Source organism: Candoia aspera, chromosome 2 (assembly GCF_035149785.1).
Source record: "Candoia aspera isolate rCanAsp1 chromosome 2, rCanAsp1.hap2, whole genome shotgun sequence".
Lineage (NCBI taxonomy): Eukaryota > Metazoa > Chordata > Lepidosauria > Squamata > Boidae > Candoia > Candoia aspera.
In genome coordinates, this window is record NC_086154.1 from 248,077,730 (window position 1) to 248,105,008 (window position 27,279).

Sequence of the window (27,279 nt, forward strand, 5' to 3'; positions counted from 1 at the left end):
AGACTCAACACCATGCGCTTACAGAAAAGGCACGTACAAAATTCCACTTTGTACACTACACATAACAGAGCAATACCCAAACACACAAAAAAATGTCAGACTTTGCTTTCTTCATCTAACTGACTAGCTTTCAGCATCATTAGCCCAGACCAGTGTTTCTCAGCCTCAGCAACTTTAAGATGTATAGACTCCAACTCCCAGAATTCCCCAGCCAGCACTGCTCTAGACTTGTACAACCTGTGAGTTCTATAGGGAAAATATATATGCTGTGGGAAGTTTATGGCTCTCCAGATGTTGCTTATCTACAGTTGTGAGCATCACACACCACTGATGATGCTGGCTGGGACTACTAAAAATGCCAATTCAAGAACATTTGGAGAACTAAGGTTCCCTACATCAAACCACAAACAAATCCACAATGAACATTTATTGTTCCAGGAGACTGTTGGGTACTTTTTTTTTCATTCTGTTTTATTATTCCATACAGTCCATGCCATACAATTTGCTTTTGCAGGAAGATCAGTATGTTATGCATAGGAATATCAGTCTACCCCATAGAATGGATTTGACAATAAAGATATGGGGGGAAATAATAAAAGTTAGGAAATAATAATCAGAATGAGGAAGTTGCAAAAAATAAAAAATAAAATAAAATAGCAGAATGTTTTATGCTGAAGCTCCACTCCAGCCCACTTGCAAAGCAATATCAAAGTAAAGCCATACCATTACAAAAGTGGCTTCATATAGCATTTAGTCTATTCATATCTATTTATACATGGTGTCTGTAAATAAGCTATATTTCTAGACTGCATGGGATTTACTTCCACATTAGCAAGCGTGATATTGGAAAAATAATGGCATCACTCATGTTAAATGTTTATGTGTCATTTGTCATTGAATGTACTCTCATAAAAGTATACATTGTAAATATGATTAGCATTTATTTGCAAAAAATGTTTATATCCTAATGCAGGTTCCCTGTTGGAAAATCCCATCTAGGTTTGTCTAATGCAGTATTTTTCAACCTTGGCAACTTGAAGATGTGTGGACTTCAACTCCCAGCATGCCGGCTGGGGAATTCTGGGAGTTGAAGTCCACACATCTTCAAGCTGTCACAGTTGAAAAACACTGGTTTAATGTGTGAAATGGGCCTCGTCCTTTTTCAACAATCCCAAGAATCAAAGGGAGGGAGAAGCCATAATGGAGGATCCATCAGGTGATACTCTTTTGAACCTATGCCAGTAGGCTGGAGGAAGGACCCCTGCAGGGAATATATGTATACCAGCTCTAGAACTGGAACTCTTCTCTTCCCCATTCTGGGCAGATGGGCAGGAAAGAGCTGTTTCCCAAAGCTCTCTTGATCAGTCCCTGCATCCTGTTTTTTATGGTGCAGCAGTTGGAGACACCAATAGAACAGCCAAGCAGAGGAACTTTCTGTCCCAGCAAATCAGAGATATGAGATCAGATCATACATTCTGCCTGCTATCTTCTCCATGTGGGAGCCTCCACACCACCTTCTGTCCAAACAACATCTTAAGTCCACGTGACTACAGTTGTGCCATTTCAGATCACACTATAGTTATGATTGCCTCAAAAATCTGCCTGAACCACTCATTGGCTTCTTTTAAATAAACCTTTATTTAAAAGAGAATGAATACAAAACCATTTCTATTCTAATTAAAGGACACAACGCTATAAGTGAGTAAGAATCACCCCGATATCTAGGTCAACATTTGGGAAATACTTCTGTTGTGCTGAAAAACAGTCCCAGACTTCCTCCCCCTGCCCCTTCTCTTATTTTAACTTCTTTATAAGTTGGCGTTATCTCCATTAAATGGTTGCATTTGGGCTGCTCTCTGCAGAATCATTTTAAAATCCTATGGAAATAAGAGAAAAATGAATCAGAAAGATGTAACCATATAGCTACTTGATTGGTTTGATCACTGAACCACTGATTTGGTTACCAAAGCAGATTTTCCCATTTGCATGAAAAAAATAAAACCCCACATAAATATATTACTTCTTTGGAAACACTTGGATAAACCCCTAACTGATGCATATTAATTAAAAACCTTTGCTTACAGTATAAAACTAAATGGTAGTGCATTCAAGCACATAAGGAGCAGAGCTTGCATCATCACACCAGAGTACATTTCGTCCTTCTGACGAAATCATGGCTTGCTCTAGATCAGTCTTTTTCAAACTTGGCAACTTTAAGATGTATGGACTTCAACTCCCAGAATTCCCCAGCCAGCATGGAAAAGCATGCTGTTTAAAAAAAACACTGATCTAGATGCCTCTGAATATGCTTAAGAAAAAATAAAACTATTTCCCCATCCATATTGCTAGGGTCTTTTACTGAATATGAAGGTAATATGGTTTCATTTTCTCTTATTTTTATAGCTACAAATTATTGTCTTATTATCAAAATTGCTATGCTTAGTTACTTTGAGATATATTTTATTACAGAGTTGCTTTACAAAAATACAGCATATAAAGTATTTCAGGGAGATAACTTGCGCTGTTGCAAAAATCATGTGAAAGTTTAAACTAACTGAATTATTATAGATCACATTAAAACAGGAAAAAAAATAAAGAAATGTTTAGATTCTGCAGATAACCATGTCTTATCTACATTCTACACCAACAAGGGCAAGGTTGGTTTAGGATAATGGGAGCTGCAGTTGAAACTTGAGGTAGGAACTAGGATGTGGAAGACTGCTGCATTCAAGGTAACTTTCCTCTTACAAAACACAGCACTGAAAATTAACAAAACAAAACCAGGTTAAGTCTGCAACAACCAACCAATAACTCTACCTTCATTGGTTCATATTTTAAAAGTTGTTATTTGTGGGGGGAAATCCTATCTTTTGAACCCTCTGATCACAAGCACCAATGTGTTCCATCTGATATAATTTGCCAGACCTTTATCCCTGACCCAGGGTAATGTTCCATCTGTCCAGTAAATGGTCTGTAAAAAAAGCAAACAGGTAAACAAACAAACAAACAAACAAACAAAAACCTTCCCCTCCACTTGGGTTACCCGAAGAACAAAATCAAACCTTCTGTGGGAGGGAAAAAAAAAAAGATAAGAGCCTGCAGAGGAAAGATTGAGAGAATGAAAAGAAGAAGGACTATGAAGGAGTATGAAATGAGTGTGTGCGTGTGTGTGTGTGTGTGTACATGTATGCTGGCATATACAATACAGAGTAAGAAAAGTATGCTGGAAACAATACAAAGGCACATCATCTACTTTCTCGTTAGGTCTTCAATATGGGTGTGACCTACCAATCTTATCACCCAGATGATTTCACGTTGCATGCCAATAATCTTATTAGTAATTAGGTCCCTCCGCTGCAATATCTTCTGACAATTTTAATATGCTTTAAAAAGTAAAATAAAAAAGGGTTTTGCTCAGAACTAAGAGGACTACGTTTCAACGAAACTTCTACTGCCCAGGTGCTGTATAATTGGGGTGGGGACAGATGATGACACATGTCATGTCATCACCATGCAAATGATATAACTTATAGCATTGGGGTAGACCCTGTGATACCAGTGCATAACTGAATCACTTGAACAATGACATCATGACACCCGTCATCGTTCTGACATCACTGTGGCTTGTTGCAGTATATTGGCACCACAGAAGATTCGTGAGTTAATGGTGTTTTTTTCCCCTTTTGTACGTATAAGAAATACTGTCCAGAAAGGATTATTTTGGGTATTGCAAATTCCTCCACACAGCACTTAGTTGTCGTTATTTAACAGAGCTTTGTTAATTGCACCCTTGTATTGTAAGTGCTTGCTTTTCCACTGTACCCCTACTTGCAACTATTAAAGAGGACACACCAGCTCCCTAATTTAACACCCGCCAAGGGAAGGGAAACAACAGATGCCTAAGAGCAACCTTCTCATAAGCCGAGGGGCACTCCCAAGACATGGACCGGATGTGTTGTCAGACCATTCCCAGAAGCTGTCTGCCCACCCAATTTGCATCACAGTTTTAACTGCCTTTCCTGCTACAACCAAAAAGTTAAAGTTTGGTTTGGGGTGAGAATTGTTTGTTCCAGCTGTAAATAGGTTATTTTGGAAAAGTCCTTACCACACTGGGATCACTGATACAAATTCACTCCTATAAATAGATGCCATTTGTAATCACAAACCACCACCACCCTTCTTGCAGTTAGGTGCAAAATAGTTATATATTGTAAATATATGTGTAATGTCAAAATAATCTATTACATACAGTATATAGTATATGAACACTGTTGATGGACAAGGAAGTTCAACCCAAACAAGACTGAGTGGCTCCAGGTTTTTGGACCTCCTGGTTTTGAGGACCTTCCATTTTTTGGTTCTGGATGGGGAAGCACTGCCCCAGACAGAGCAGGTGCACAATCTGGGGGATCCCCCTGGACTCACGGGACCTGCTTGAGGAGTAGGCGGCAGCCATGGCTAGGAGGGCCTTTGAGCAACTTTGGGTTGTCCATCAGTTGCGCCAGTTCCTGGACCGGGGGGACCCCTGGTCATGGTCACTCATGCCCTTGTGACCTCCAGACTGGACTACTGCAATGCGCTGTACCTGAGGCTGCCCTTGAATGGTATTTGGAAACTTCAACTGGTGCATGATATGGTGGTGTGGGCAGTTAATGGTACTGGTTACTTGGCCCATCTAACACCACTGCTCCACAAGCTCAATTAGCTTCCAGTATGCTTCCAGATGCAATTCAAGGTGCTAGTTGTCACCTTCAAAACCCTTCATGGCTTAGGTCCAGGTAATTTATGGGACTGTCTCTCCCCAGTTAACTCTACCCATCTGCATTTGGCAGGAGAGGCATGCTCCAGTACCACTGGCTAAGGAGTGTCAGCTGGCAGGAGCCAGAAAGAGAGCCTTTTCTGCTGTGGCACCTGCCCTTTGGAACATCATCCCTGAGATTAGATTAGCCCTGTCCCTGCTGGCCTGCCATAAGGCCTTGAAAACTTGGTTTCACGTGACAGAGCCCATCTCCTGACTGTGTTGATAATTGGCTGGATGATGCCTGGCTGCTATGCGTTATCTCTCTCTCCCTCCCTCCCTCTCTCTCTCATTTTATTTATCTAATTGTAAGTCACCTAGAGTCACATATGTGAGATAATGGGTGGCTCTCTAAAACAAACAAACAAACAGATTTTTAAAATAAGGAGGGCACCATGTTATAGCCTACATTTATTTTTTCTCTGCGTGTCTTATACAAGAATCTTGAAGAATTAAATTATTTTACTACATCTTTTCTAAGACAATACTGGATTTGCTAGAATTCTGTATTGTCAAGGAGAATTGTTGTGTGCTTTCTCTGAATGTCCATATGCAGAACAAAAACATTTCAAGGGATATGCAAACATCCATGAAATGGTAAGAGAAAGAAAGAATAAAGTTGCAAGCATATCAAAAAGCATTACTGTCCAGTAGGTATGAATTATTATTCACATTTGAGCAAAATTTACCTTTATTTTTTATCATTTGATAAAACTAAACACCTACTGCTAACTGCAGCATACTCACAAATTTATTTCAGCTGTAGACTCTTTGATCTGTTTAAAGTAATTTAACCTGGGCTTACTGCCACATCAGCACTGATAAAACAACAGCTTGTCAGTTTTACTTTGCCAGCAGACAGAACTTGTCTTAGCAGATAGTGATCAGAATGAGTTGCATTTCGTTTGAACAGTAGAAATAATAATTACAGTTTGTGTGATTGAAAAGCTAACCCATTCTCTTGCACTGAGTCAAGGAGAACAGAGTATGCTTCTTTTCAGTGTATTAGGTTTGCATACTGGTACCCATGTATTCATCTTCTTCTGATGGACTATCAAACTAGATGGTGAATGCCCAGAACAGGCATTACAGTGGCTTAAATTGGGCTGCCAGTTTGCAACCTGCATAAAACAGCCATTTATTTTTCCATGGGTCAATGAATATGGAAATATCTCTGTTTCTCTACCTGATCATTGCTGCCCCCACCCCCACCAAGGAGTACAGAGATGGCCCAGCAGTCATTACATAAACAACAGCTCAGCCCTGGAAGGGAAGAGTTAGTTAGAAAGAAGCTGAAGATTGTCCCACCTTCATTCTCTTTGGTATAAGAGCGGGGAAAGAGAATCTCTGTCAGGCTTTCAAGTTTCTATTGTTATATCCTTTAACAACAGAGTAGAGTTTTAGTAGTTCCTGTGGTGTTTATTTCCTGACAGTAGCCTACCTCAAAAGGCTGACTCCTCCTATGTCATTTGTTACCCTTTCTCTCATCTGCCCTCTTGGGCAGGACTTTTCATGATTCTGAGACTTTAGGGGTAGAATATACATTAGATCGGAATATACATTTGAGACCCCTCTTCCTCCTCGTGTCCTGTGTCAATTTTTCTCCCTCCTTTTTTCCCCTTTGAAGGCAATGGTCCAGTAAAAACAAAATACTCCTAAGGCTATATTTAAATTAATTACCCTTATTGTCCTGGGTGAATAAGTATCCATTGGATTATTTCAAATCCTGAGTTATCCTTTGGGTAGGGTCCCCTCCAACTGAGGGTCTTGGGGCAATTGTCTCTGTTGTCCCAGTCGCCTCCTCTCTCCTCCCCACCCTGGCATGGATAGGGTTCAGAAAAGAGCAGCAGAGAAAAAGCATGGAGTGGAGAGGTGCAGAGAGAGCCTCTGATCTGCTTCTCTTCTTCATCAGCTGCATGGTCATGCATCTGATATACTGTCTCTTTCCACCAAATTGGGGAAGGACATGGCCTGGGAAATATCACTAGGATGTTATCTCTAGGACTGGGGTGATGGTGCTGGTGGTGGTAGAGTTACTTCCTTTTGTGATTTGATCACATTTATGAACCCACTGTGATGTATACCGAAATCTTCGTCATGATTAACAGCTGCCTCTAGGTTTATGGTACATTATCAAGAGTGAAACAGCTGGAAGGCAATCCATGCTTATCTTCATTTCTGCCCCATCCTGAGGTACAGCAAGTCCTGTAGCAACAACATTCTCTTCACTTCCTTTCCCCAACAGACACACACAAAAGGGAGAGAAAGAAAAGCTACAGACACACACAAACATGTCAATTTCACCATGCTTGTTTCACCTGCTAATTTGCAAGGGAAACTGCAAAATGTTCCAGTTAACATTTCTTTATAAGACCTAAAGCTCAGGAGCCAGGAAAAGGGATGAAGCAAGAATCTCTTCTATTGAGAAAAAGAACCACAGCATCTCAAATGTTAACAGGCCCTAGCAGAGCAAAGTTTTAGAGATCCCTGTTAGATCATAACACATATACAACTGTCCTGTAGGCTAATCTCATTCAACACTAATAAGGTAAGCCTATGAGAACCAGTTTGCTAAACTCCTGAATAAACACAACTGTTCCCTCCTCATGAAGTTAAATAGTGAAGAAGGAGCTTGCTTTGGTGGAGTGGGGACATTCTTTGAATCTCCCCGGGAAGAGCAGCTGGTTGTATGGAAGGCAAAGAAAGAATCAAAGCCTACCCAAAATCGTAGCTTGAAAAGTTCTAGGACTCAGGAAGGAATCTAACAGTTTCATGGGTGATTATAAGGTGGTAACCTACAGTATCTCAGAAGGCCTATAGTTCTGTGGATTAACAAGTATGAGAAAGGGGATGGCACTTCTCTAATTTCAGCCTTGCTGCGGTAACTCTGATTGGGAGTGGATGGGAAGCTGATGGCAGCAACTACCAGTTGAAGGCAAAAATTGCAGCAGCATCTTAATTACCCTGGTTGGGTGGGGCAGGCTTGGTGATGAGAGAGAACCCCATCCAATAGAAGAACTAACTTTGCAGTGGTTCAACTATATAGAAACTGAGCTGGAAATAATCAACACAGATCTCCAACACCACCAAACTTGTAGGAACACAGAGATCTGGAACTGGTTTCAGACTGGTACCCAGTCCTCTTGGTAACAGTTCCTTGGACAACAGCTGTGCATTTGGATTATATGATTTGATAAAACAAAATCATCTGTTTTTTTTCCATTGTTTGGCTGGTGATATAAAAGCCAAAAAGCTTTGCTACTGATGTTCTAATCTGCATTGTATTGTACTAGGAATGAGTCAGACTTCTTTATTTTAGTGCTCAAAGTGCTTATCTGTCTGGGTGCATGCAAAAAGCATGGTGCACGCCGCATCTGTACACAGCAAGCAAGCCACAATATTTATTGCTAGCAGTATGTTTTGACCCACAATGGATTGCAAGATGTGTAGGCTGTGTTAGAAGCCACTATCCTCCCTCATAGGAGCAACATGCTATATTTCTCCTCCAATTTTGTCAGCTTTGCAAGTGACATAGCTTTCACCTTCCAAACCACACCTTCACTTTGCTCAGTTTAATCTCATAAGTGATCTCTAAATAACACTGCTCTGTTGATTTTTTGTTTTGTTTTATTCTTAAAAGATAACTTTTTTTTTTGCAATGTCATTTACTTTATGTGGTTTGGAGGGATTTTTTTTTGGGGAGGGGCATAACAGGCCTTCTCAGTTCAAAGACAATTTTTTACTCCTCCCCAGCTGAATGAGAGATACAGAGGGGGAAATACAAAGCAAATTCTTCGCTTTGTGTTCAAATAGGCATGCCAAATTTGGACAAGAGATAGGCATTAACATCTTCCACTAGTACCTACCCATACCTTGGAAAGTATGTCTTATTTTATTTTCCAGAAGCCACAAAAGATGTATTTGAAAGATGTAGGTTTCTCCCACTGAGATGCACATTCAGTTCCTCCAATGGATGTGTATACTTTGGCAACAGTGACTCATGCTTTTATCCTCTCTCTACTGCAGTTTGCTCTACATGGAGCTGTCTTTGAAGATAACTCGAAAGCTACAGCAGATGCAAAAGGCAGCAGTCATAGCTGGGGGCTGTTATAGCTGGATAATACCTACATTGCTGATGCTGGCCTTGGTTGCAAGTTGCTTCCAGGTGCTAGTTAATACCTATAAAGCCCTTTATAGCCCAGATTTTGGTTACACCGAGACCCTATAGAATAGAGTCTGCCTGTCCAATATGAGCTAACAAAAGTACTCTTCCCCAGGATGTAAGGTGGGTGGAGTTCCAGGGATAGAACATGTCACTTCCAACTGAAATAGCTTGCCTCCCTAAGATCACAATGGCTCTTTCCTCACTGACATGCATTAAGGCTATTAAGAAGGTTCTTTTCCATACCTGAGGACAATGCTCTTGTGTCTGGTTTTAGCGTCAGATTTATTGCTGGCCGAAGGCTGAGATACGTTCAGTGACATTTTATGTGGATCTGATTTTATGCTGTTTAGATTATATTGAATTGGGTTATTGTTTTAGTGGACTATTTGGTTTTATGCTTAAATTGTGAGTTGCCTTGTGTTGTTGATGGAGGTGACATCTAAATGATTGTCATAAAGTTAAATAAATATATATTTCCAGCTCTGATGGGGCCAAAAAAACGAGAGAGAAGGGAAGTGCTCATTCTCTGTCCCTGCTTCTCTGAACACATAAAGAGGCTCTCTGATCTTTAACAGAAGATCCAAGGGCCATAGGCCTGGCCTGGCTCTTATAATCTAGGAGCAGGGTTGATCTGTTCTTAGCCTCATTCATCCTGTTCGTTATTTACAGATACTAAGGAAAAGAGGGACCAATCAAATGTCATGTAGGGAGGAAGCCTCTGGCAGCAAACAATGATCTTCAAGCTGTTTATCCAACTGTCGATTCTCAGGAAACTAGCATGATGTGCCTACTGATAAAAGAATTGGTCTCAGGGCAATTCAGGTTTCAAAGATCACGGATCATGATCCTGGAGGGAGACAACCTTTGCTTTGCAATGGCTTAACTTCAGGCAGGCGTTTGAAGACCAAACTGAACCCAACTCTACCACAGAGGAAAGGGATCACTAATATGATAGCTGTTATTACAGAAAGTACAGAAATAAAACCTTAAAATTGTTCAGTGGATTGGCAACTGAAACAGCTGCTTGGCGATTGAAATAACAATGGATACCAATGACAGAACAAAAAGAACCCTGCTTTCTGGTTCCTAACTCTTCTCTTATTTTTCATAGAAAATGGGCTGGGTACATGGCCTCAGACAGCACAATCCCCTGGGTCAATCATGCCTTCAATGCCTCTCCTACACACCGGAGCCATGGTGTGTAGTGGAGGCTACTCTTCTTACCACTACCACTACTACCACCAATAACTGCTGCTACTGCTACTACTACTCCAGATACTGTGTACTTCACAAGAAAAAGGATACTTACAGGAAGTTTGTACCCCGAGTAGTTATTGATTAAGTCTTGAATGAAGGGATGCTTCAAAAGGAGTTCAACTTTGATGGGCTGCAGCTCTTCGGAGCCAAGATCCTTGTATACCTTAATGAAATGCTTTAAAAAAAATGCAGATAGCTTACTTTATTAGGAAAATGAACCAATTAAAAAACAACAACAAGCAATACATAGGAACACTGCTATAGAAGGAGAGATGTCCAGGGGTGAAGTGACATAAAAATGGCTCCTTTTCAATTTCATTCCTTGACAAATGACACTGAAGTAATAAAAGGAGTGACTTTTCAGGCCAGCACTGATTTTGCCACATGGCTTAATTGTTGCTTAGAAGATCTGGCAGGACAGCACATTTCAAATATCCATCACAAGACCTGAAAATGCTTACCTGTTACATAGAACACTGCAATCTTTATAATAATCCTGTAAGATAAATCAGATATCCATATTCCTGGAACTGACCATGTCCATCCCCACAACGAAACATGCCAGTTTTCATGCAATAAAACCCATTAGCAATAAAGGCTTTATAATTGCAAATGTAATCTGACATGATCAAGACATTTTGCAAGATATCCTTGGAGAGATAGAGCATGGAAATGTGAAACATACTTATTTCTCACAGTTTTGAGATGTTCCTTTTTCTTTAGAAGTAAAACTGTCAACAAAACTCTTACCACGTCTTGTTTAATCATTGCTGACCCAACAGAATGGCTTTGCTAATGAGCTTCCAACTGAGTGTCATTAATAAAAGACTGACAATCTCATCCAATACATCTATTTCATTCTGCATCGCCCTAACATTGAGTCATACAGCTTCTCCATATGTGCATATATGCGTTTCTCTTATCCTGCAGGTTCAAGAGCCCTAATCTGGCATGGTTCTGCACTGGTTCACCTCCTTCCTCCAGGGTCGGTCCCAATTGGTGGTGATAGGGAGCGAGAGGTCCGACCCTCAGCTCCTCCTTTGTGGGGTGCCACCGGGCTCGGTACTCTCTCCGCTCCTTTTCAACATCTACATGAAACCGCTCGGTGAGATCATCCATCACCACGGTATGAGGAATCTTCAATATGCTGATGATACTCACTTGTATATCTCCATCCCGGGTGAGGTAAGTGATGCTGTGACTGCCCTCTCTCGGTGCCTGTGGGGGTCTGGATGGGGAGCAACAGGCTTCAGCTGAACCCTGGTAAGATGGAGTGGCTGTGGGTTAATGGCTCTTCTGTATCGGGGACTCTGTCATCTTTGGTTCTGGATGGGGTTCCACTGCCCCAGACAGAGCCAGTAAGTAATTTGGGGGTCCTCCTAGACTCATGGCTCCTGCTCGAAGAGCAGGTGGCAGCCATGGCCAGGAGGGCCTTTGTGCAACTCATGCGGTGCACCAGTTACGCCCCTTCCTGGATCAGGAAGCCCTTCGAATGATCACTCATGCCCTTGTTATCACCCATATAAACTATTGCAATGTGCTCTACATGGGGCTACCCTTTAAGAGTATCCGGAAGCTACAGCTGGTCCAGAATGCAGCTGCACGGGCGATCTTTGGTGCCCCTAGAAGGGCACATGTAACACCTTTACTTTGCAAGCTGCACTGGATACCAGTTTGCTTCTGGGTCCAAGGTGTTGGTTATCACCTTTAAAGCCCTAAATGGCATGGGGCCAGGCTACCTGAGGGACTGCCTCTTCTCCATTATGTCAACCCATCCCATCTGATCATGCAGAGAGGGCATGTTGTGGACCCCATTGGTAAGAGAATTCCATCTGGCAGGGTCCAGGAGGCGGGCCTTCTCTGCAGCAGCTCCCACCCTCTGGAACATCTTGCCCCCCGAGGTGAGGCTAGCTCCATCGCTCCTGGCCTTCCAGAGGAATTTGAAGACCTGGCTCTGCCACCTGGCTTGGGGCAGGGAGGGGAGTCATCATGTTTGGGGATGGCTATTACCCTAGAGTCTTCAGCAAAGGATTGTTACCTTGTCATGGTGCTGGAGCTTGAGCACCTCAATGATGCCATGAGCTAAACTGTGAAGGGCCACCCAAGACGGGAAGGTCATGACAGAGAGGTCAGACTAAATGCGATCCCTGGGGAAGGTAATAGCAACCCACCCCAGTATTCTTGCCGTGAAAACTAAATGGATCAGTACAACCAGAGAGATGTCGGTATACCATCGGAAGATGAGACTCCCAGGTTGGAAGATGGTCAAAATGCTACTGGGGAGGAACAGAGGATGAGTTCAACTAGCCTCAGACGTGATGACGCAGCTAGCTCAAAGCCGAAAGGATGGCTAGCGGCTGACGGTGCTGGTGGTGAACGGCGAATCCGATGTTCTAAGGATCAACACACCATTGGAACCTGGAATGTAAGATCTATGAGCCAGGGCAAATTGGATGTGGTTATTGGTGAGATGTCAAGATTAAAGATAGACATTTTGGGCATCAGTGAACTGAAATGGACTGGAATGGGCCACGTCACATCAAATGACTGTTGGCAGATTGCTGGGAAAGCCTTTGGCCCAGGAGAGATCAGAAAAGTCACACACACCAGGCATTTCTATAAAAATAATTTATTTACAGAAAGCAAAACGAAAGCAAAACATATTTAAAAGTCTTGGCTCTCAGTGAGAGCAGCTTGACTCTCTACATGTCTGCACAAAAGGAAAAGAGGAACTGAAACAAGTCCGGGCATTTTCCTCCCCCCCAGGTGATGCAGCCATCAAGCACGTGAAAAGGAGACAATCAAATTCAACCTCTTCACCCGGCCAAAATGATTAGTTACTATAGCAACCTTAATCTGCAGTAGGAAACATTAACAATGACCACCAGATCTACTACTGTGGACAAGAGGACCACAGAAGAAATGGAGTAGCCTTCATAATTAATAGTAAAGTGGCTAAAGCAGTGCTTGGATACAATCCAAAAAACGATAGAATGATCTCAATTCGAATTCAGGGCAAGCCATCTAACATCACAGTGATCCAAATATACGCCCCAACCACAGATGCTGAAGAAGCTGAAGTAGAGCAGTTCTATGAGGATCTGCAGCACCTACTGGACGACACGCCTAAAAGAGATGTTATTTTCATCACAGGAGACTGGAATGCTAAGGTGGGCAGTCAAATGACACCTGGAATTACAGGTAAGCATGGCCTGGGAGAACAAAACGAAGCAGGACATAGGCTGATAGAATTTTGCCAAGACAACTCACTCTGCATAAAAAACACACTCTTCCAACAACCTAAGAGACGGCTTTATACATGGACTTCACCAGATGGACAACACCGAAATCAGATTGACTACATCCTTTGCAGCCAAAGGTGGCGGACATCTATACAGTCGGTAAAAACAAGACCTGGAGCTGACTGTAGTTCAGATCACGAACTTCTTATTGCACAATTTAGGATCAGACTCAAGAGATTAGGGAAGACCCACAGATCTGCTAGATATGAGCTCACTAATATTCCTAAGGAATATGCAGTGGAGGTGAAGAATAGATTTAAGGGATTGGACTTAGTAGATAGGGTCCCAGAAGAACTATGGACAGAAGTTGGCAGCATTGTTCAGGAGGCGGCAACAAAATACATCCCAAAGAAAGAGAAAACCAAGAAGGCAAAATGGCTGTCTGCTGAGACACTAGAAGTAGCCCAAGAAAGAAGGAAAGCAAAAGGCAACAGTGATAGGGAGAGATATGCCCAATTAAATGCAAAATTCCAGAGGTTAGCCAGAAGAGATAAGGAATTATTTTTAAACAAGCAATGCGCGGAAGTGGAAGAAGACAATAGAAGAGGAAGGACAAGAGACCTCTTCCAGAAAATTAGAAACATCGGAGGTAAATTCCAGGCAAAAATGGGTATGATCAAAAACAAAGATGGCAAGGACCTAACAGAAGAAGAAGAGATCAAGAAAAGGTGGCAAGAATATACGGAAGACCTGTATAGGAAGGATAACAATATTGGGGATAGCTTTGACGGTGTGTTCAGTGAGCTAGAGCCAGACATCCTGAAGAGTGAGGTTGAATGGGCCTTAAGAAGCATTGCTTATAACAAGGCAGCAGGAGACAACGGCATCCCAGCTGAACTGTTCAAAATCTTGCAAGATGATGCTGTCAAGGTAATGCATGCCATATGCCAGCAAATTTGGAAAACACAAGAATGGCCATCAGATTGGAAAAAATCAACTTATATTCCCATACCAAAAGAGGGAAACACTATAGAATGTTCAAACTATCGAACAGTGGCACTCATTTCACATGCCAGTAAGGCAATGCTCAAGATCCTGCAAGGGAGACTTCAGCAATTCATGGAGCGAGAATTGCCAGATGTACAAGCTGGGTTTAGAAAAAGCAGAGGAACTAGGGACCAAATTGCCAATATCCAATGGATAATGGAAAAAGCCAGGGAGTTTCGGAAAAACATCTATTTCTGTTTTATTGACTATTCTAAAGCCCTTGACTGTGTGGACCATAACAAATTCTGGCAAGTTCTTAGCGGTATGGGGATACCAAGTCATCTTGTCTGCCTCCTGAAGAATCTGTATAACGACCAAGTAGCAACAGTAAGAACAGACCATGGAACAACAGACTGGTTTAAGATTGGGAAAGAAGTATGGCAGGGCTGTATACTCTCACCCTACCTATTCAACTTGTATGCAGAACACATCATGCGACATGCTGGGCTTGAGGAATCCAAGGCTGGAGTTAAAATCGCTGGAAGAAACATTAACAATCTCAGATATGCAGATGATACCGCTTTGATGGCTGAAAGCGAAGAGGAACTGAGGAGCCTTATGATGAAGGTGAAAGAAGAAAGTGCAAAAGCTGGCTTGCAGCTAAACCTCAAAAAAACCAAGATTATGGCAACCAGCTTGATTGATAACTGGCAAATAGAGGGAGAAAATGTAGAAGCAGTGAAAGACTTTGTATTTCTAGGTGCGAAGATTACTGCAGATGCTGACTGCAGTCAGGAAATCAGAAGACGCTTAATCCTTGGGAGAAGAGCAATGACAAATCTCGATAAAATAGTTAAGAGCGGAGACATCACACTGACAACAAAGGTCTGCATAGTTAAAGCAATGGTGTTCCCCGTAGTAACATATGGCTGTGAGAGCTGGACCATAAGGAAGGCTGAGCAAAGGAAGAGAGATGCTTTTGAACTGTGGTGTTGGAGGAAAATTCTGAGAGTGCCTTGGACTGCAAGAAGATCAAACCAGTCCATCCTCCAGGAAATAAAGCCAGACTGCTCACTTGAGGGAATGATGTTAAAGGCAAAACTGAAATACTTTGGCCACATAATGAGAAGACAGGACAGCCTGGAGAAGATGCTGATGCTAGGGAGAGTGGAGGGCAAAAGGAAGAGGGGTCGACCAAGGGCAAGGTGGATGGATGATATTCTAGGGGTGACGGACTCGTCCGTAGGAGAGCTGGGGGTGTTGACGACCGACAGGAAGTTCTGGGGTGGGCTGGTCCATGAAGTCACGAAGAGTCGGAAGCGACTGAACGAATAAACAACAATTACCCTAGAGTGCTCGTCGCATACAAGGTCTGAGTTATCATCCGCCATTTGGATTCTATTTTTATCTATAATTGTTGTTATCTGTAACCGTATTTTTAGATATTGTATTTTTATATATTATAATTTTATTGTATATTTATTGTCTTAGTGACTATTGTTGCAAACCGCCCAGAGTCCCTCTGGTGGGAGGAGATGGGCGGTGACAAATTTGATAGATAGATAGATAAATAAATAAATAATATGACCATATTTCAGAAACAATACATCTGTTAGTCAAATTTACCCCATTTCTTTTAATGTTACTAAATGAGACATTGCTTGCTACAAACACTGTGATACAAGAACTATGTGAATTTAATTAATGGACCTATTAGCTAGTTAACCAACCTCATAATTGTCCTCTTCTGTCAGATGACTACTAAATCTGTGGTTGTCAGCAGCTTTGTTTGTTTCATGCTGGAACACACGGAGAAGTGTAGCCAGAGAGATGTCTCCTTCATTGATGATAGACGGGGCTTCATCTTCTTTCTCCTTCTCTTCCTTTTCTTCTTCCTCCTCTTCCTCCCCTTCTTCACCAGCCTCCTCCTCTGGCTGTTCATCATGGGCAGCAGTGCTTATGAGATGTTCAGCAGATGTGGCAAACTGGGAAAGACAAGCCAAAGGTGTCATAAGGCTTTGGGGGACTTGATAGCTTCCCAGTGACCAGTTGCAAGGTATATGACTCTCAGGAAGAGCACCAGTTTTTGACAAATACAACAAAGCCAGCCAGAGTGTTGCAGTTTCCCTCTGGCTAGAAGTCATTCCTTCTCAGGTTCCTGCTGTTTGTTTATCATGTTCAATATGTATAAGGGGACACCATACTGTGAGCATCCACTTTTTTTTTTAAATCGTATGGCATAGCAGTTTGGTGTTCATGCCGCTTTTTTTTTCTTGCTGGGAAATCCTTGTGAGGTCCAGCAGCCAGATGTGTAGATTATTTAGCCGTGACAAGTCACGTTGCCTGGGGTGCACCATGAGAAGGCTAGTCTATTTTGCACCGAGTTGGGCTGAGAGAGAATGACTGGCCTGAGGTCACCCAGCCGGCTTTCAGGCCTAAGGCGGGACTAGAACTCACAGACTCCTGGTTTCTAGCCCAGCACCTTAACCACTAGGCCAAACTGGCTCTCACCAGGAGATGAAATCCAAAGTTCTGCCCCTAGATTTCTGAACAGCTTCCAATCTTTATTTTTAATAAGCTTAAAGTACTGAAAGTTTCTCTGCGTGTATGAAACCTTTGCATACAAACTCAAATAAATTGTAGAAACTTTGCTATACTAGAAATTTCACTGTTTTTCAACCAGTTTAACTGGCAATGTACTCCTACCTGCAGTTTTGTAATGTTGCCAAGACGTTCACTGAAACATGCTCAGTGGGCTTTGTAGAACTAGCTTTCCAGCATTTCTTGACGAAAGGCACGTATGATCTGAAACATGTTTTTGAGCCATATGCTCCTCTGTTGTTCCCTTTATAGAGACTCTAGGATGACTCTTATCTACTCCGCCCTTAAGACATTTCTGGATAGTGAACACGATTTCCATTTGTCACTCCTCTCATCTGATAAGAACCCAGGTATATCCTTTCAGGTTGTCCAGTTTTGCAGCTCTACATCTGCTATTTGTCTTACTTGTAGTTCATTTACTTACTCATATTTCATATATTATTTTATGCTATTATTATTGTACTTTTATCTCTGTAATTTTATATTCTATATTTCATTTGTATTCCTTACTCCTTACATTTATAGTTGCTACTTGTTAATTGACATATATTTATTTTTATATTCACTTACTATTTAGGTTTTATATCACTGTTTTCTGGCCTTATGGTTATAATAACATGCTTTGACTTGATCTGAAGCTTGGCATTCAGACAAATCAGCCATCATAGACACATAGAGATATTTCTATTTCACCATTTTATGCTCTATTTTAATTTAAATAGATAATTTAAATAGATACTCTATTTTACCATTTAAAAGATATAATCAAAAGCCTAGGAAGGAAACAGACAGCCTAGAACACACCATCTCCAGCACCCAACACTTAGAGAGGCAGGGAACAGTACCAGAGAAATTATCAGGGAATAAACAATACCCTAATTAAGGAACCATCAAGGATGAAGCCATACCTTCATCAAGACCGACAGGGCAAGCCACTATATAAAAATAGTCAGCAAAGCCCATTCTCCCTCACACTGATGATGTCACCTAGTCTGGTAATGAAACATCTGCTAGAAAACAACCACACTCAGAGAGGATCAAGAACCCAGCAAAAACAACACTGACTTTGTTCTCAATAAAAATGAGAGTGAGTGGAAAAAAAGGTGAAAGGTCCTCTGTGCAAGCACTGAGTCATGTCTGACCCTCTGGAGGGACACCGCTTTGAGTGAACAAAAGTAATTCCAGGCTTAACCACTCCTATACTGTAAAAGCAACACAGAACTGAGCATAACTGATCAACATGAGTGCTAACAGAAAGTCTGAATATCAAGCACTTCATTCTTATTACTGTCTCGTCCAAGGGTACGTTAACTGGCCCTGTGTACTATTTATTCTGTGTATTACACATACATTCTGCCTTTCCTCCAGAAGATCCAGGCAGCAAATATGGTTATAGATCAGAAGAGGCTGGCTTTATGAAACAAATACATTTTTGTCACCAGCCAAACCAAAATGGAATTATTATTATCAAGAATTCATTTTTTACCATTTGAGGAAGATGAAAGCGTTTCTCCTTTTTCCTCTGGATATATGTCCCTGTTGCAACGCTAAGAGCTCGATAGACACCATTTATAGCATCAGGGTGAGAGGCAAAATAGAGTAGCATCTCAGTGTAGTTCAGCTGAGGAGGGTCTTTTTCAGGATCAGCAAATAAAGTGAACAAAAACTGCAATGAAACACATTTTTATTAATTGACATATTGAGTATTTTATTTTATCACAACAATTCAGTATGGATATGGCTACGGTGGGTAACCTAGTCTAGTCTTTCACTGTATTACTAAACTTTATTATGTGAAAGCTTTATTGATCACATTATCTATGTGCTGACATTATCTATAGGCTCATTTAATGATGACCAGAGCACATGGAAGATTGCAACTTAGCATGCAAGAAGAGTAAATGGTAAAAAGATGAATCAGGAAGGGAAGGGAAATAAAATAAGGGAAGGAGAGAGGGAAGATGGATGGAAGGAAGGAAGGAAGGAAGGAAGGAAGGTAAAATTAAGAGAAAGGAAAGATGCAATAGATCTGAAAGAAGGTTGCCTGATTTGTGGAATGGAACTGATGGAATACATGCAAGGAAGTGAAGTATAGATTATACTTATGAATTAATTATGAATGCATGTCAGAAACTATAAACCTACGAGCTCTACATTGTTGTGGTCATGTATAAAAGTAGGGATATTATATTTTAACATTTATATTTTTATGTTATTGATATTATTGTATATTATTTATATTACATTGTGTTTTTATTGTGAACTGCCCAGAGTCTATCCTTGTGGGGGAGATGGGCAGTGATAAATTTGACTGATCGATAAATAAATAAATAAATAAATAAATTCACAGCTAAGAGATAGTTACACGCTAACACTCCAGACCTCAAGATTATTCCAACCAGAATGAAAGGATTTTGAATGGTTGGCTTCAGTTATTCAGTTGCTTGGTTATTTTGTTATTCTGTTTTTATTTCTGGTGGTGTTTTTTGTTTTTAGTCCCTTTCTTTTTATATTTCTGTCCAAGGGTAAGCCACCCAGAATCACTTTTGAGAGGTGTGCAGTCATAGAAATCAAATAAATAAATAATGAAAGAACCAAGTAAAATTGCATAACATCCTGAATTAGTGTAATTGAAAGAAAAGTGTTACTCTATTTGGTGAATGAATAGATGAGTGGGAACAAGAGAGAGTCTTGCAGAAAAAGTTACTTGGTCATTCAGAAACCCAAGAATGAATGAGAGTAGTGATTGTTTGGTGACTATCTACTTAGAAAAAGCTCTGTTCTATTCACATGTACACCGGCAAAGGAAGGAATCTAAAAGCATGATTGATTTGATCGTTCATTAGGAAAGATGTAAAGGAAAAAGCCTGATGAAAGGTCCTGAACATTAAACAGACTGTTTTTGGTAATGTCAAGAACGATCCTGGGGAAAAAATGGAAATGGAAGAAAAGGAAAGAAGTGAAGAAACTAGAGTGAACCTTCAAGTACTGTACTTTCTATGCAAGAAGAAAAGTATGAGTCTGGTATGAAAACTTATTAGACAATAAATTAATCTCTTAAGAGAAAGAATGGGAAGTGGAGCTAAGGAAAGAAAATACTGAATATGCTTGAAGCAGTATAAACAGAATTACAGGTAGTCCTCACTTAACAACCATTCATACAGTGATGGTTTGGACTTAGAAAAGTGAGGAAAAAACCGACTTATGACTGGTCCTCACATTTATAACCGCTGCAGCATCCTGTGGTCACATGATCAATTTTTACCTTCCTGGCCAGCTTCTTGCAAGCAAAATCAAATGGGAACCATGTGATTCGCTTAATGACTGCACGGTTTGCTTAATGCCCATGGTGATTCACTTAACAACCACTGAAAAAAAGGTCATAAAATCAGGTCGGATTCACTTAATGACCACTTTGCTTAGCAACTAAAATTCTGGTCCCAATTGTGGTCATTAAGTGAGGACTACAGCCAGAGACGACGGTATCCCAGCTGAACTGTTCAAAATCTTGCGAGATGATGCTGTCAAGGTAATACATGCCATATGCCAGCAAATCTGGAAAACACAAGAATGGCCATCAGATTGGAAAAAATCAACTTATATCCCCATACCAAAAAAGGGAAACACTAAAGAATGTTCAAACTATCGAACAGTGGCACTCATTTCACATGCCAGTAAGGCAATGCTCAAGATCCTGCAAGGTAGACTTCAGCAATTCATGGAGCGAGAATTGCCAGATGTACAAGCTGGGTTTAGAAAAAGCAGAGGAACTAGGGACCAAATTGCCAATATCCAATGGATAATGGAAAAAGCCAGGGAGTTTCAGGAAAACGTCTATTTCTGTTTTATTGACTATTCTAAAGCCTTTGACTGTATGGATCATAACAAATTGTGGCAAGTTCTTAGTGGTATGGGGATAACAAGTCATCTTGTCTGCCTCCTGAGGAATCTGTATAACGACCAAGTAGCAACAGTAAGAACAGACCACGGAACAACAGACTGGTTTAAGATTGGGAAAGGAGTACGGCAGGGCTGTATACTCTCACCCTACCTATTCAACTTGTATGCAGAACACATCATGCGACAAGCTGGTCTTGAGGAATCCAAGGCTGGAGTTAAAATCTCTGGAAGAAACATTAACAATCTCAGATATGCAGATGATACCACTTTGATGGCTGAAAGTGAAGAGGAACTGAGGAGCCTTATGATGAAGGTGAAAGAAGAAAGTGCAAAAGCTGGCTTGCAGTTAAACCTCAAAACAACTAAGATTATGGCAACCAGCTTGATTGATAACTGGCAAATAGAGGGAGAAAACATAGAGGCAGTGAAAGACTTTGTATTTCTAGGTGCAAAGATTACTGCAGTTGCTGACTGCAGCCAGGAAATCAGAAGATGTTTAATTCTTGGGAGAAGAGCAATGACAAATTAAGAGCAGAGACATCACACTGACAACAAAGGTCCACATATTTAAAGCAATGGTGTTCCCCATAGTAACATATGGCTGCGAGAGATGGACCATAAGGCAGGCTGAGTGAAGGAAGATCGATGCTTTGGAACTGTGGTGTTGGAGGAAGATTCTGAGAGTGCCTTGGACTGCCAGAAGATCAAATCAGTCCATCCTCCAGGAAAGAAAGCCAGACTGCTCACTTGAGGGAATGATATTAAAGGCAAAACTGAAATACTCTGGCCACATAATGAGAAGACAGGACACCCTGGAGAAGATGCTGATGCTAGGGAGAGTGGAGGGCAAAAGGAAGAGGGGCCGACCAAGGGCAAGATGGATGGATGATATTCTAGGGGTGATGGACTCATCCCTGGGGGAGCTGGGGGTGTTGACGACCGACAGGAAGTTCTGGCGTGGGCTGGCCCATGAAGTCACAAAGAATTGGAAGCAACTGAACGAATAAACAACAAAACCTATATATTGCAAGGTTCCAAATAAGTGTGGTAAGTATGAAAAGCGATGCTTGATGGAATTATGAAGTAAAAGAGTGGGATTGAATAAAAATGCATATAAAAGAATTATTACTGCAAAAAAAAAATGATGAGAGAAAGAAGTATACTCTTGGACAAGTTTGTGGATGAACTATTCAGGGTAGTAAAAGACAAAAGTCATTGTGAAGAGCTCCAGTGGGAACTTTTAAAACTGGGTGGATGCTAACTCAAATGGCAGATGCAGTTCAATTAAGTAAGTGTGAAATGACGCACATTGTGGCAACACCCTAAATTCACATATACATGAATGGAGTCTGAGGTATCTGTATTTAACCAGATCTGGAGTCTCAGGGGAAAGCTCAGTGAAGATGTTGACTCTGTATTTGGCAGATGTGAAAAAGACAAGATACTAGGGATCCTTAGAAAAGGGACTGAAAAAAATACTGCCAACTTTGTAATAGCCTTATACAAATCTATGGTAGACTGATTGTATACTGTGTAAGTTCTGCTCACTGTATTTGAGAAAAGATATAATACAGCTGGAGGAAGTGCAGAAGAGAGCAGCCAAATTATTGATGGCTCAAGCACCTTCCATGCAAGAAAATGGCAGGATATTGGCGGTTCTTTAGCTTAGAAAAATGGTAATTGAAGGGGATCCAAGTGCATAAAATCATGTATGCCATGCAGAAAGTGGACAGGAAGTTTTTCTTCCTTTCTTAAATACTAGAACAGATTGATTGGAAGGAGATAAAAAATACAAGCCCCCTTTCCCCAATCTTCATCCAGCACATAATCACTTCTGAAATTCGTTATCACAAAACACAGTAATCACCACTAACTTGGATGGTTTTAAAAAGGATTAGATATATATGTAGAAGGATTAGCAACAGGCTGGAGGCAGCATGCTTCAGTCACAGGGAATGGGAAAAGGTTATGTCTCTATGCCTACTTCCAGGCACCAGAAACATTTGGTTGGTCACTGTGACAGACAAATGTTGACTTGAGATGGGCCTTGGCCTGACCAGCAAGGCATTTTTTACATTCTTACAATTCCTCCCATTGGGCTTTTTCAGACTAGGAAGAGTGGATAACCAGGGAGGCTTAGAACAGAGAAAATATGCATAACAGAAAACAGTATCAGCTCTGAAATACAACAGAGAGGAATTACAAAGAAATTGTCACACAGCCTGAGAATAAGGCAGAAAAACAGAAATCTCTTTCTCAGTTGACAATGCTTCAGTCAAGACAGTTTTTGGCTCAGCATGAAAACTGATATGTATTATAGCATGGTCAGTCTAAACATATGGAAAAGTCCCCATGAAATTGCTATTTCTAACATCTTGTCTCCTTCCCCTTTTATTAAAATATTCAAACCCCTCTCTCATCCCAAGCACCATTTTCTTGGACTTTCCATTTTAAGAGCTAGAAATATCTCCATAGGTATTTAAAATCAGTGTTGAAAAATAGAAATGTCTGCATTTAGCTATTACAAATAATCAGAAATAGAAACTGAATTGTGTTCAGATTTGAAAGTCAAGAAAATAATCAACAACTATGCCTCAGAGTAGAAAAATACATTAAAAACAACAACCCTTAACTAAACCAAAAATAGCACCCACCCACTACTTCAAAATTGCTGGAATGTAGCAGACCATGTTTGGAACCCATAGAAAATGGTGGTCTTACCCTTTCTGTCTTGGATTATGGCCTCTAAATGTTTATACTTACTTCTATGAGATGCTTCTGACGGTTAAATGGTAAAGGCTCTGTAGGACTTTCTGGAATGGCTAAATCTTCACTGCCTTTAAACCACAGTCCAACCTAAAGCAAACAAACCAAAATCTTATGCTTTGTATTGTGACTGTATCAACATTTAAAGTTTTGAACCTCTCCACACTTCAGAAATGTGTGAATGTATGTACCTAGTCCCAAGGAGCCTTGGGTAGGAATACTGGAGAATTTTATTTGCTCTGTATTTTTAAATGAACTGACTTTATCAACTTTTCTTGGGCTAATACGCAGATCAGAACATTATATCCTTTCAGGTTGTGCAATTCTTGGTGCAATAAGCATACAATATTGAGAGGTAATAAGGAGTTTATCTTCAGTATCAGGGACAGAGAAATTCATTCAGTTTCTTCAACTATGTATGATAGGTTCTTGTGAGGAATAGAGGCAACACTTTCTGTCCCCCTCCTTTTTGTGAGTGAGTGTGTGTGTGTGTGCACGTGCATGCACATTTCCTGGTAATATGCCAGTCCTATCATTGTTCTGGGGCATTGCAGGGAAAAATGTGAAACATGTGATATACTCCCCCTGCAACATATACAAATACTGCAGAACATCTGGAGAAAAGTCTACAAAATGTTATACTTTTATTAAGGGCACGGGGAGAAAAGACAGCTCTCAGCAAACTTTTCAGAAAAATGTATACTGAAATGTCAACCCAAAAATAGTCTAATGAATGTGAGGATCAGAAACTAAATTATGTTATAGTTAGTTATAGTTATATATAATTTTAAAATTAAATTAATTTTATTTTTCTATCCCTTTATTATTTTTATAAATAACTCAAGGCGGCAAACGTACCTAATACTCCCTCCTCCTTTTTTCCCCCACAACAACCCTGTGAGGTGGGTTGGGCTGAGAGAGAGGGACTGACCCAAGGCCACCCAGCCGGTTTTCAGGCTTAAGGCGGGACTAGAACTCTCCTGCTATGCCTGATTGGCTCTTGGGCTAAGACAGAGGAACTGGCCCAAGGTCACCCAGCCGGCTTTCAGGCCTAAGGAGGGACTAGAACTCTCATACCATGCCTGATTGGCTCTTGGGCTGAGAGAGAGTGGCTGGCCCAAGGCCACCCAGCCGGCTTTCAGGCCTAAGGTGGGACTAGAACTCTCATACCACGCCGGATTGGCTCTTGGGCTAAGACAGAGGGACTGGCCCAAGGTCACCCAGCCGGCTTTCAGGCCTAAGCGGGACTAGAACTCTCCTGCTATGCCTGATTGGCTCTTGGGCTAAGACAGAGGGACTGGCCCAAGGTCACCCAGCCGGCTTTCAGGCCTAAGGAGGGACTAGAACTCTCATACCACGCCTGATTGGCTCTTGGGCTGAGAGAGAGTGGCTGGCCCAAGGTCACCCAGCCAGCTTTCAGGCCTAAGGGGGGACTAGAACTCTCCTGCTATGCCTGATTGGCTCTTGGGATAAGACAGAGGGACTGGCCCAAGGTCACCCAGCCGGCTTTCATGCCTAAGGCGGGACTAGAACTCTCATACCACGTCTGATTGGCTCTTCGGCTGAGAGGGAAGGACTGGCCCAAGGTCACCCAGCTGGCTTTCAGGCCTAAGGCGGGACTAGGACTCTCATACCACGCCTGATTGGCTCTTGGGCTGAGAGGGGGACTGGCCCAAGGTCACCCAGCCGGCTTTCAGGCCTAAGGCAGGACTAGAACTCACGGTCTCCTGGTTTCTAGCCTGTTGCCTTAACCGCTAGACCAAACTGGCTCTCTATACAGTTAAGGTTTACAGTATAACTCTCAGTGTATAGGTTGCATACTGCTTTCTACTGAAATTTAGAAAAGCACTATGTGCCTATCAGTCTGTCAGTCTATGTCTGTCTGTCTGTCCATCCATCCATCCATCCATCCATCCATCCATCTCTCAAAGGCATTTTCCAACCAATACGTACCAGCCAAATGTATTTAATGGAGGAAAATATTTAAGCAAGTTTGCATAGATGTTTAAACTTGTACTGTCCCCTTCAAATTATAGGAAATTTTAACACTGGCTATGTGGGTTTTTGCCAATTGCACTGCATATACTGTATGTCCTTCTTGACTATGCAGTCAATGAGTCATGAAATGAACTGTTATGGGTCAGTGATTCTCTTTTAAGAGCAGAACAAAACAAAAAAAGTCACAGTCTGTGATGATAAAAAGATGAGCTACAGCAGGAACATCTATCAGCCTTCATTTAAAACGCTGCCATTAATACGCTTCCGATAGGGACCAATGATGGGGAAGAACATGAGCGAATTAATCAATTTTTTAGTCCTCAGGACATAGGAATACTTCACTTCAGATTCAAGCCATACAGAGAAAAAAATTCTGAATCTTAATGGTGGGCCAAACTCAAATAATGTTTTGAAGAATTGAAGTTTCTTCAATCTATGCCAGGTGCTGGGAATTTGTGAGATTTCTGGCAAAATTTAGCCAATTTCTGGCTAAACAGGTGTGCAGGGAGGAACGCATGGGAAACAAAATGAAAGCGAATTAGATTTGGAGATATAATATCCTTCTTACTTTCTACAGAGGCACTATAGAGAGTGTATTGACCAACTGTATTTCTATCTGGTTTAGAGGTTGTAGTGCCTCGGATAAGAAGTCTGTGCAGAGGGTGGGGAGGGCAGCGGAGAAGATAATTGGGATTTCACTTCCTTTTCATTCAGGATATAGCGCATACATGCTGTCTGTCCAGAGCCTGAAGTATTGTGATCCTTTCCACCCCCATTATGGCTTATTCTTGTTACCCTCTGGGAAAAGGTTCCACTGCATTCGATGTAGAACAGCTAGATTAGGCAATAGTTTTGTCCCCTGGGCTATTAGACTCCTGAACTCTTCATAATCCCTTCTCACTCCATGAGTAGACGTGCTGTGTGTAGGACTGATATTTATTAGAGATCAAGATTAGAGGAGTGGAATGGGTAAAGAATATATATTACATATTATAGTAATTAGGGTATTCTTATTTATTGCTCCAGCCAATTGCAATGAAATTTCATTTTAATGTACACTCTGGTGTACAGTAAAATGACAATAAAAGTACTATTCTATTCTGTTCTGTTGTCATCTTAATTGAACAAAGGTATTGGAAACTTTACTGTAGCTTAAGCATTGACATGTTACATATGGGGAGTGTGCAATAAAAAAAAGTTTCAAAGTTAGAATACATTAGTCCTACTCAGAACTTTGTGTTAGAATGTTTCCAATTGGGTTTGGAAACAAACAAAAAACAAAACATTTTGAGCTTTATCACAGGGAATAACATGCACTTGAAATTATCCCCAGGCTCCCTTTGTTTTTTGCCCTAGAACACTAAGGTAAGTAGGGTTGCTATCTGTCACTGTAACTACAGAAAGTTTGGCTAAGGGGATGATTTTTTAAAATAAGTATTGATTGCAAACAATGAAAGCAAAAGTTAAACAAGCTGTGTTGTAGCTTGTCCTGCCTGCATAATCATAGAACTGAGTTCAGTAATGAAATCACAGAGAAAGATTAATTACAACCCATGAATAATGTA

At 41.1% G+C, this 27,279-nt stretch overlaps 1 protein-coding gene across 1 annotated transcript in view; it reads right to left on the reverse strand.

The window, feature by feature from the left end:
• Positions 1–1,595: 1,595 nt before the first annotated feature.
• Positions 1,596–27,279, reverse strand: part of SPEF2 (sperm flagellar 2) — a 131,708-nt gene continuing 106,024 nt past the window's right edge. Inside the window, exons 33-37 of the mRNA XM_063293167.1 lie at positions 23,714–23,806; positions 18,537–18,716; positions 16,180–16,434; positions 10,273–10,395; positions 1,596–1,877 (exon numbers count right to left, since the gene is read on the reverse strand). Of these exons, the coding sequence (XP_063149237.1) occupies positions 1,809–1,877; positions 10,273–10,395; positions 16,180–16,434; positions 18,537–18,716; positions 23,714–23,806 (720 nt within the window). The 3' untranslated portion in view covers positions 1,596–1,808. The remainder of the gene's footprint in view (positions 1,878–10,272; positions 10,396–16,179; positions 16,435–18,536; positions 18,717–23,713; positions 23,807–27,279) is intronic.